Consider the following 12725-nt stretch of genomic DNA (forward strand, 5'->3'; position numbering starts at 1 on the left):
TAACTGTGATCAAAACTGTTCAGAAACTACATGTGTGTGTTTAATAATGTTATTGCACTTTTATTTGCACAATTCATTTTTCAATTCAAGTTATTACTTTTTAACAAACCAACAGCATTCCAACAACATTCCAAGTTCCAACGGCATCTGTTCTTTTAGTGCACTACATGTTAAAATGCACTAGAAGCCTATGTGTGGGATAATGTGTATGTGTTTATTAATATTATTTCACCCGCTTCGAATGTTATTACTCAAATGAATTGGCATTATCAGTGGTTATCAGCTGATAGATATAGTGGCCTTCTAGTAGGTGCAGAAGGCATTCATCCACATGTTTAATCAGTTAAAGATCACATACGGCTGTGGGTGAAAGTTAACAAGAATTATTTATATTATTTATTAAATTTCCTATTAATTGTATTTTATTCACGTCCACCCCAACCTAACTTTAAACCCAACCATCACAGTAATGTAAAAGCTGGATGTGGAGTCTTCTATATTAATATAGCTGATTAACCATGTGGATGAATAAAACCAGCCTTTTGAGCCTACTAGTAGGCGCATAAGGCCCCTACTTGCCCATATCTATCAGCTGATAACCACTGATAATGCCCATTTAATCGAGTAATAACATTCAAAGCTGATAGTTTTTTCATATTTAACATTTTTCTTTGCAAATGTCTTTGGATATTTAAAAGCAGAATGTGTCATGTAATGGTTAAAAGTGGCAGCATGTAGCCCTGAGGAAGAGCAGAGGGAGGAACAAGAATAGCAGCCCACTGGCCCATTTTACCCTGCCAATCAACAGAGAGCCTCTGGCTAACACTTTACAATAAGCCTATCTACTTTAAAATTAGTGCATTAGTTAGCATGGACAAACTAAGTTTTTACAGCATCTTTTCTTTTAGCATTCCCTTTTAGCTAATTTACAATCCTGTCTTAACACACACAGATGGTTGTGTTAAAATGCATTAGATTAGATTTGTAGGAATGCATTAGATTTGAAGATTACATTAGATGTGTGGGAATAAATTTTAAACAGAATAATACATTTAATGATAATATTAACTTATATTGAAAGGTTTTTTGTATTTTTGGTGGCTAAACAATTTATTGGTAATTTAATTTCTGTTTTTTTTCTTCTACAGGATGGACGAATTGAGTTCTCTGAGTTCATTCAGGCGCTGTCTGTGACCTCACGTGGGACTTTGGATGAAAAGCTTCGCTGTAAGCAAGTCTTTGATTAATAAAAGCTCATTCATGTGAGATTCAAATAAAAAAAATGACATTAAGTTGATTAGTAATTCATTAAGTATTAGAAGCATTAAAATTCACCATTTCTGCATTTGCGATGTAAAATACACCAAGCCCAAAAATATACAAAATGTTTTAGATTTTTATATAATATAGAATGTTATAGATTTTCTGTTTGAGTTATTTTGAGGTGTGCTTTTTTAAAAATATCTTTATTTAGCTTTCATACATTAACATTTACGTTTTGGTTATTTTAGAATTTTAGTATTGGATATAATTTAAAATAATTTTATTTTATTTTTATACGTCCCTACATAGGTTATGTAAAACAAAAAGTATTAGTTGTTTTAAATAGATTTTCTGTTTTAGTTTTTTTGAGGTGTGCCATTTAAAATATATAATAATAATAATAATAATAATAATAATAATAATAATAATAATAATAATAATCTTCATAAAGCTTTTATATACATTCACATTTAAGTTTAGGTTATTTTAGGATTTTAGTATTGTATATAGCTTTACTTCCAAGTCGCTGTATTTTATGAAATATTAGTTTCTTTCGAAAAACATGTCACTTGGTTTCATATTTTATTATCAAATGCCAAAATGTGGTGTGGCATGGAATATTTTGAGGCCATTGGGCTTAGTAAAGTTCATCAAAAGAAAAAGTGGCTCAATTTTAAACACCAAAGTAATTTCCTCTCTGAAATTAAACAGATGCTTTCACAAATATGTTTTGGGTACCTCCTCTTCCACTGTCTTCACCCCAGGCACAGACCTTTGTTTGCACTAGGAGTTTTAGGATTGCCTCTTTATGAGAGGAATGAAGTAGGACTGTATGGGTGAGACATCCAGGAGTCCTGTAGTAAAGACAAAACCATAGATGGCAAGATGAAAGAGTCACTCCTCACTGTTATAATTGCTGTGCAATTTTTGGGCTCATACAAAGCAAGCCTTTATCTCTGGATCCTGCATCCATCATCCGTTGCAGTGCTGATAAGCTGATAAGATGTCCTCGCTCTGCTAACTATGCTTTTCAATTTATAATTGCTAGAAATGAAATGTAAGAAGTTCAACATTATTTACAGTGCTGCTTTTTCAGGGTTTCTATTAAGCTGAGTGGAATGTGAATGTGAAATGTGGAAATATGTATGCTATACAGTTTCTATAAATATGGTACCATACATGTTTTTAAAGCATTGGAGGTTAAAAAAAAAAAAAAAAAAACCTTATGAAAATGGTTATACAGTTGAACTCAGAATTATTAGCCCCCCTGAAATATTCCCTACTCTGTTTAAGTTTTACCTTAATTTCTGTTTAACGGAGAGAAGATTTTTTTCAACATATTTCTAATCATAATGGTTTTAATAACTCTTTTTTAATCACTGATTTCTTTTATCTTTGCCATGGTGACAGTACAGGTAAATAATACTTTACAAGATATTTTTAAGACACTTCTTTACAGCTTAAAGTGACATTTAAATGCCTAACTAGGTTAATTAGGTTAACTATGCTGGTTAGGGTGATTTGGCAAATAATTGTATAATGATGGTTTGTTCTGTAGACTATCAAAAAAAAAAAATAATAATAATTGTTTAAAGGGGCTAATGATTTTGTCCCTAAAATGGTTTTTTTTTTTTTTTTTTATTAAAAACTGCATTTATTCTAGCCGAAATAAAACAAGACTTCCTCCAGAAGAAAAAATATTTTTAGGCATACTGTGAAAATTTCCTTGCCCTGTTAAACATAATTTAGGAAATATTTAAAAAAGAAAAATAAATTCTAAGGGTGGCTAATAATACTGACTTGGACTGTATATACTTTATATATTTATGCTCATCAAATGTCTTTTCTTCGTGTTTTATATATTATAGTAATATTCATATAAATATTAATCTGTATATACATTCTGATAATATTAATAATGAATAATATTAATAATTATATCTTTATATATTTTATTCATTTTACTAAGCTTCTTACATTTTAGTTAGTTGGCAAATGAAATTTGAAAAGTCCTACAGTTTTATTTTAAATTTAAAATAGTATTAATGTTACTATGTATTTTATTACATTTTTAACTAAACATATTTAAAAATATCTATTTAAGAAGTAGTTTTAAGTGTTTCATGCTCTGTTTACTGAAAGTGTAATAATATTTCTGCATACACTCACTGTTGCACTTCTTATTACACGCTTTAGGGGCCTTCAAGCTTTATGATCTTGATAACGATGGCTATATCACTCGTGATGAGATGCTCAATATCGTTGATGCCATCTATCAGATGGTGGTAAGTCACTTCATTTCAGCTGTAATTACAGTCAGAGCATAAATCATTTGCTTAATGAGCAAAATATCTCTGAAATGACTCTAATATCTCTTTTGTTTTTTTAAGGGAAACACAGTTGACCTTCCTGAAGAAGAAAACACACCAGAGAAAAGAGTGGATCGCATTTTTGCCATGATGGATAAGGTATGGTTACTTTTTTGTTGTTTGTTATTGACTCCAATCACACTGATCATACTAATAAGTCAAACAAAAATCTAAAATAAAGTGATGATTAAAGTGATAATTCACCCAAAAATGACAGTCCAAACAGTTAATGATCCCTTTTGATTTCCATTGTAGGGAAACAGAGCAAATAGTCAGTGGAGATTGTCAACAGTTTAAAATAACTCTAAATATAAGAAAAATAAGACTAAAGTCCTGTTCTCACTAAAGGTGTTAGATTAAACACTTTGTGCTGAAAATAATTCTGAATGTAAAATACATGTAAAACAGCAGAGGTCAGACCATAAAGATGTGGTGAAACTATATCATTGGGAACATTTTTTTCGTATGTTATAAATAATAAAACACTGACAGTCATTCAGAATCCATTCAAATATAAATGGCTTGAGTAATTTAAAGCTATACAGGTGACATCCTAGAGAAGCACGACTTGATGTTAAGCCTTTTTTTCAAAGATTGTTTAAAGATAATGACTAGCGTGGAAACCATTTTTTATAATATGGTAAATAATAATTAAAATTCACAGATTTTTGGCAAATTAGTGAATTACAGTTGACAAATTGAAGAATAAAAATAAAAGTATACCTCAGGTATCCAGTGTTAGTTTCAGCTGGTCCACCAACGTGTTTTTACAAAGCTAAAAAAGTCATTGCTCTTCTAAAAAAACGCTTAGCTGTGAGTGTTTTCCCAACTGTCATTATTCATTCATTTTCTTTTCGGCTTAGTCCCTTTATTAATCAGGGGTAGCCACAGTGGAATGAACCGCCAACTTATTCAGCACATGTTTTATGCAGCAGATGCCCTTTCGGTCACAACCTACACACTCTTGCAGACACTTACATACACTACTGCCAATTTCCTCAACTGTCAAAGCATTTTAAATAATATTGAACACTCGCTTCATGTATAATGGATGGATTGTCCTTGCCATGCTCAAGGTGTTCTTAAAAACACGGCACAACCTTTGACAACATCTGAAAAGAATATTCTAAGCTTAAGAAAGAAAAAAAAAACTCTGGTGGACAAGTACCCTTATTATCTATTGCATGGGCAAAAGAAAAAGGCAATAGGACCCAAAACAACTTGGTTAACAGCATCCTGCGAACGATTTCATTTAATGTTTAGTTGAAGATTTTTTTTTGTGGACTACCCCTTTTGACTAGCTAAGTATTTTTATGCAGTCTTATGCAAATACCACTAATCTTCTCAAGAACATTCACACATTTATAGCTTCGATTCAAGTTACTAACCACATCCTTATCGTCAGGCCAAAGGAGGAGAGATCAGGGATACATTACGAAACAAGAGCTCATATCTGTGGCAAAGCTAGCGTCACTAACACTATAAACGCTGGTGTGGCATGTGCTACTGCTAACATTGGAGACTAGCATTAATGCTCAATTCAGTCTCTAAAAGATGAGGACTTGTTTGGGATTGTTTACAGACAATCTTTTAGTTGACTCTGGATCACTGTAAGCTCCAATGATTACAGTTTAGCCAGTATCAAAAATTAATTCTGGGAATTGTGGTTAGGTGAAACAAACTTATTCAGTAAAACTGTTTCAGCGAGTCCATATAAGCATTAAAGATAATCATCACATATTCTGATTTATATCAAATAGTTTTGCTATGCTGTTAGTTTGGTTAGCAGAATAGATGGATTGCATTTCAGTTAGTTCATGTGACTTTGACACGATCTACATTAAAAAGCACTATAGAAATAAAGATGACAAGCCTATTTCAAAACTGTGCATTTGCATATATTTGCACTGTTTGGTATCACTGGCTTTAGTGCTGTGCATACATATTACACCTTATATCAGCCACTTTATTAGAAACTACTCTTCAGCTGCTCATTGATGCAAGTATCTAATTACCCAATCACATTAGAGCAACTTAATGCATTTAAGCATGTAGATGGGGTCGAGATGATCTGCTGAAGTTCAAATCGAGCATCAGGAGGAGGGAAAAAAGGTTAATCAAGTGTCTGAACACTGCATGCTTGCTGGAGACAGATCTGCTATAGTCTGAGTGTTTTAGAAATTGCTGATCTACTAGGAGTTTTATGCACAGCAGTCTAAAATTTATTTTTTGCTATAACTGCCAATGGCCATCAACATCAGAACATTTACCAGCAATCGTTTATCTTTATCGATAACATTTACCAACAATCTTTTAAAAATTAGTATAACTAATGTAAAATTAGTTTATTTACTATTAATATTTACTCTACAATTTAAAAAAAAAAGTTTTCAGCAAATCAGTGAGCCAGAATCCATCTTCACTGAGACACCATCTCTTGCTCACCAACTGTGAGTTTGCTCACCGTTAATAATAATAAGTCAAAAGAATAAACAAAAGTTAATCATCCAAAGTAAAGCAGCTTTGTTTCAGGTAAAAGTTTTTAGAACTACAACTAGAAAGATTGCTGCTCAAAATTTCTGTCCGGATGTATCTCATTATTTGATTTTGACTGCAGTAAATTCCTTTGATTTTTCCTTTGTTAGAAACAACTTTTTATCTTTTTAAAAAATGTTCTGTTGTTCCTTCTACATTGCTTTTACGATCGCCAGCGATCTAACCACCAGAGGTCGCTGGTAAAAACACACACACACATAGGACTACAAATCTGCTTCTAAATGGACTATATTTTTTTAGTCATGCCACACACACACACACCTGCTCCAAGTCTATACTGATTAGACTCCCACAGCTGATGCTGCTTCTAGACTGATTACTGCACTACATAAACAGCACAGAAACACTCACTGTTGCTGAGTCTTGTTTACTGATGATAGTGACATTACAAAGCGTTTTCCTTTGTCTGCCTTTGCCGTGTTTTTGATCCTTAGCCTAGCTTATCCTTTTTTCCTTGTTTGCCGCCTGCCTTCTAATAATAATAAATAATAATAATAATTCATTTTATTTATAAATGGCGCCTTTCTGGACACCGAAGGTCGCCTTACAGTAAGCATCAGCAGACATGCTAAACAACTTAAACATTACTAAAAACAATCATTGACCAAACAAGTTAAAACGCAATAGCGAATATAAAAGAACATAATAAAAACATGATAAAAAAATTAAGTAAAAGCCTGCTTAAAAAGATGGGTCTTTAGACGTGATTTAAAATTGTGAAGACTATCACTGCTCCTAAGATCTACTGGAAGTGAGTTCCATAGCCTAGGAGCCATAGAGCTAAAAGATCTGTCTCCCTTTTTGCTCAGTCGAGTGCGAGGTGGTGCCAGAGTGAAGTTGTTAGCTGACCTAAAGGTACGAGAAGGGGTGTAGATATGGAGAAGTTCAGTGAGATATTGAGGAGCGAGATTATGAAGTGCCTTGAAAGTTAGAAGTAATATTTAAAAATCAATTCGATACTTTACTGGAAGCCAATGAAGCTGATAGAGGAGTGGTGTGACGTGCTCGTGAGATGGGGTCCTAGAGATGACACGAGCTGCATGGTTCTGAACCAGTTGGAGTTTATGGAGAAGTTTGGAAGGAAGTGCAGAAAGAAGTGCATTACAGTAGTCAAGACGTGAAGTAACTAATGCGTGGATAAGAATTGACCTCCTTGCCTGTTATTCGACTACGATTCTGGATTGTCTGCATATATCTGTTTGCACCTGAATTGACCTTTGCTTGCCTGACGATTCTAATAAACCTGCATGTGGATTCGAACTTCAGTTGTTTGTGTCACTCCCCGTGGTTATTAATTGTAATATTTTTTTTTTATCCAACAAATGTTTTATATGTTCGTCAAACTTGTTAAAGAGAAAATATCCAGATATAGAAAATAGCAGATATAAAGGCTGGTCACATCAAACATGCATTTACGTTCCAAGAACGCGAGGCACACCACAGTGCCTTTTTAATGACAGATTTAATGTTGCTTTTTTTATGTCGCTACAAGGCAACAAATGAATTCGCTGGATATTGTTTGAGAGTGTTGCTGTTAATATAAATATAATTTTAATATTTAATAATATTGTGATATTCAAGATTTGTGATGTGAAAAAGGCGCTTCTCAACACAAAAGGTTCATTTGAAGTGCTTGTGGTTGAAGAAAAGTCAAGTCTGAGCAGAAAAAGTGCGTTATGACAGTCGCGTCTGTTTCATTTTCCAATCAATTGAAAGCAGAGGCGGGGTTTCTGTTGAGATGGCTGCACTGTTTGTGTTGTCAAGACAATTGTGGAGAACTGAGGAGAAGAGACTTGTGGTCGCTGTTTAGAGGAGCTGTATGACTTCACAAATCTTGAATATCACAATATTATTAAATATTAAAAATATATTAATTTCAACAGCAACACTCTTGCACAATACGCAGCTGATTTTGTCATTGTCTATAGCGACATAAAAAAAAGCACACCCTGCTTCTTTTTTTCTTGTCATTAAAAAAGAAATTGTGATGCGCCTAGCGTTTTTGGGCATAAATGTGCGTTTGGTGTGATCGGCTCCTAACACCTGTTAAAACCGAGGTCTTCAGAAGAGCATTCCTGAACATGCTACATATTGAAACTTGAAGCAGATGAGCTGCAGCAGCAGAAGAAGAGCACACTGGTGAATAATAAAAAAATATATTATGCTATATGATTCAAAACTGCTCTGTAGAAGACTGAAAAAGGGTGCTTGGTCTGATGAGTACTCATTTCTGCTGCGACATTCTGATGGTAGGGTCAGAATTTAGCATTAAAATCATGAAGGCATGTATCCATTCTGCCTTCTATCAGCAGTTCATGCTGCTGGTGGTGAAATGTTGTGAGGCAGATTTTCTAGGCACACTTTGGGCATCATAGAATCAATCGAACATCAATAAAACAGCCAACTAGACCATGTCCTTTCCTTTATGACCGCAGTGCACCAACCAAGCTCTAGAGCAGGGTTTTATAATAGGTGTCATAGATTTAAACGGGTGTAACAAATAGCATTTAGAGTGACCATAGCTTAAGTTAAGTGCATAAAAATCCCCTACAGAGCCTTTCCCAAATCATAAGAATGTGTAGGGTTACTCTTAGGACTTAATTATACATAACTGCAAATGCTTCTTCAAACAAGAACTACACAGCTACAAAAGGTGAAAGAAAGGTTTTCATTGTTTACTCTGCTGTGAATGTTTTCTCAATGGATCAGCCTATTAGCATTTGCCCCCTGCTGGGCATGTGAAGAAACTTAAAAGAGGGAGAGTTTTTTTTTCTCATGCATAATTAAAAATCCTCATTGCTGTTTTTTTAAGTATCCTCTAGTTTGTAAACTGATATAACCTTTAAGTCTATTCCACATTCTTTTAAAAATTTTAATGTGTGAACATATATCCACAAACACTCTTAAAATAACCCAGTTGCTTGTAAGTCACAGTTGTGATTCTCAGCAACGTTTGTTTTTGTTTTTGTACCCAGAATGCTGACGGGAAACTGACCCTGCAGGAGTTTCAGGAGGGATCAAAGGCAGATCCTTCTATTGTACAAGCTCTGTCGCTTTATGATGGCCTGGTATAGTAGCAGCTTGTCTAAAGGAGACAGGTTGGTTGAGCTGAATAGAAATGTGTGACATTGGACCACAAAACCAAGTCTTAAGTTGCACTGGTTTATTTGTAGAAATAGCCAGAAATCATTACAATATTAAGTAAAAAATCATCTTCCATGTTGTGTATTTTTTAGTGTAATTATATAAAATTGTTATTTTCAATTAGTAATATCTAAAATGCAATACTGAGAGCTTCATTTGGACAAAGAAAATCAATCATTAGTTCAATTAAGGTTGATTTTCAGTCATTCTATGGATCATTCCCCTCCACACAGTTCTATTAATCACCACTTTGAGTTTGCACATACTCATGTTGGTATCAGATTTGACAATATCGAGCCAATGAATTCTTAAGCAGTCTTTCCCCCTACTTCTAAGACAAAGGAAACATGTGGTAAAATTTGAATGATATAAACCCTGTTAAGTATGATTTTAAAACAATGAGTTATGAGGACACATGACAGGTACCTTTAAAACACCTCAATAAAGTATAACTAGGTCCTACCCATGTCATTATACAAATTTCGGTCCTTGTAAAATACCATAACCAGTACACACACACACACACACACACACACACACACACACACACACACACACACACACACACACACACACAGACACAAAATAATCTGATTCCAAATGTATTTTATTGAGTAAAAAATTAGCATTTAAAACATTTTCCGGAGATTGTTTTTAACTTACCTATACCTACATGTACGTATTACAGAACAATTTAACTTATAGAACCAATGCAGTATATGGAACCGTTAGCATATATGAAAAAAGAGGCAGAAATTAATTTAAAATAATTGGAGTGTTTATAAAGGTGTTCTTTTACTCAAACTAAGAGCTGAGTGATACGACATGATGCATAAATGTGCATTAAATTTCTGTTTCTATCACTGACGGCTGTTTATCTGACATAATGCACGAGAAGCAGACACACACATCGAAGCGGTGGGCAGGGAAAAGCAGCTCACAACAGTTACACTGTCCACAGACACCTAAACGGGCAGATTCTACATTACATAATAAATAATCTAATGGGTGTTTTGAGCTGAAACTTTACAGACACATTCTGGAGACACCAAAGTCTTATCTTACATCATGTAAAAGGGGTAAAATAGGTGTTCCTTAAACTAACAAATGATGCATTTAAATGTACCTCATGCTTCTTCTCGGTGGCACTGAATGAATGTATTATCTGTATTAGGGTTGGGCAATGTCGACCAATTTGGCATTGTACAATGTCTAATGTGACACATCACGATGGATGGTTTTCATTGCCGTCATAGGCAGAGATGAATTAATTATTTATGAATAATTAATTAATTCATAACGAATTATTATTTGTAGCCTACTGTTTTAACTACCTGACCCGCATCACGTGATGCGACACATCGGTACATCCTTGATGAACTGTCCAACGTGCACTGCTCTCTAGAGCTCAGAGGAGCACATGACAGTGTGTGTGTGTGTGTGTGTGTGTGTGTGTGTGTGTGTGTGTGTGTGTGTGTGTGTGTGTGTGTGTGTGTGTGTGTGTGTGTGTGTGTGTGTGTGTGCGGACAGATGGCTGTTCAGAAATGCTAGGTAAAACACGGTGTGGATGTGGATAATTTTCGTTCTAAAGTGGCATTTTAATACTAAGACGTATTGGTGTAAATGAGGCCTAAGTGTGTATTTTTCGCGATTGGGTTTGCGACAGGGGCGAGGCGGATGATCGGCGATGCCGGCTCAGCATCATGTTGTCTATTGACCATCGGCAATGGACAATGGCATCGTCTATTGACCCAACCCTAATCCGTATATCCAGCATTTTATTTCTGACAAGCTGTGAACAAATGAAACGCATGGCTACTTGTTTTACAGATACACATACATAGTATGTTTAATAGAAGCTTAGAAAAAATTCAAAATAAGGGGTGGGGGTGGAGATTATTGTTGTAATCTCACCAGGAAACACCGTGGCCAATCAAATATTAGCATTGGTTGTGCATATTTATGTAACGTTGTGTAAAGTTAATTTGTCTGATTTTGACCAGGATTTTACACTCAGGATTTAAAGTGGCTTTTGTCATTTCCATGTACTGAACTCTTATTATTAAGCTATATAGTATATCCAGATTTTCATTATGTGGCACCTTTAAATACACTTAGGAAACTTAGGTAACATTCCAATTGTTAAATGTGGCCAATTCAATTTAAATACCAACTAATAAAATAAAAGCTGTTTATTAAACGAAAATGACCCAACCCTCTGTGAGCATTTTATCATGTTCACTGTACAGGTACCTCAGAGGATCCAGTGCCGTGCCATCCCACAGTGCCATGAAGGAGATGAGTCTGACCTCTCTATCTGGACATTTAAGACTAAGGGAGAAGAATTCATCCTCATCTTCTCAACTCAAGCAAATCACATTTCAGCACTGAGAAAGAAAACAAGAGACATGTCATCCTGAAAGTTGTGGGTGTATGTATGTGTGTGTGAATGCTGTACTACAGGATCCCATGGGATTTTCACAAGTGCACTGGAGACTGAAGATGGCACTGATTGTTCAAGCATGCTGAGAACCCTAAATTATACATGTAAATATGTGTAAACATTTCATATTTTTTAATCATACCTGGCTGGGATGTTGTAAATGTGCTCTTCATATATAATTTAACAGACTGCTGATATTTTATTTATTTATTGCTTACCTTGAAGTGTATGGATTGCTGCTGTCACGAGCCTCAATGTTTCTAAAATCCTCTTGGAGTGAAAGACTTTTTAATCTGTTTTGCTCTTTCTTTGGAACTGTGAATGTGGAAGGAGATTAATTTATTATATCCGCGGTACGCAGCTCCCATCGTGAAGAGTGAGCAGTCTATTCTTTGCTGGCAAAACTCATTGTGAAGTTTTCAAGCTAAACAAGACACTGTAACAGAGCGACGTACAACACTGTTATTCCAGATCAGCCTCAACTGCTGTAAGTACCTCTGTAATGGAGAAACAAACAGTCCTGCATCTGCTAAGCTTAAACTACACTTCTGCCTTTCTGTCTTTCCTGTGTCGTTTTCCTGTCACACAAAAGCCATAGACTTGAACTATGACATTCTCCTTTCGAAGCAAGTAATGTGGGTATGTGCTGGCTGGGGTTTGAAATGCGTCTCATGCTTTATCAGTCGCTCTCTGGCTGAAGATTAAACTTGAGTCACTGCATAATTGCCTCTAATGTTATTTGCCATCAGTAAGTAAGATGGAGGTTTTAATATCTGACGGGTCCTCTCTTGATATTTCAACAATGGCTGTATCCATTTTTATCACTGTATGGTACATTTGGAATTATGGTGCTTACAATAGTACAATATTAAATAGATGCATGGGCCTTGTATTCCATCAGCACAATGGATTTGCTGGCAGTCTTTCAGGAGAATTCTCTCTGGTCAGTG

General features: G+C 34.9%; 1 protein-coding gene across 2 annotated transcripts in view; it reads left to right on the plus strand.

The window, feature by feature from the left end:
* ncs1b (neuronal calcium sensor 1b) overlaps positions 1-12495 on the plus strand; it is an 87692-nt gene extending 75197 nt beyond the window's left edge. For both annotated transcript variants that reach the window (XM_073909460.1, NM_001020514.2), the window contains 5 exon segments: positions 1149-1227; positions 3460-3548; positions 3654-3731; positions 9164-9286; positions 11582-12495. In XM_073909460.1, coding sequence (XP_073765561.1) covers positions 1149-1227; positions 3460-3548; positions 3654-3731; positions 9164-9262 — 345 coding nt within the window. In that variant the 3' untranslated portion in view covers positions 9263-9286; positions 11582-12495.
* Positions 12496-12725: the final 230 nt, after the last annotated feature.

This window comes from Danio rerio, chromosome 8 (assembly GCF_049306965.1).
Source record: "Danio rerio strain Tuebingen ecotype United States chromosome 8, GRCz12tu, whole genome shotgun sequence".
Taxonomy (NCBI): domain Eukaryota; kingdom Metazoa; phylum Chordata; class Actinopteri; order Cypriniformes; family Danionidae; genus Danio; species Danio rerio.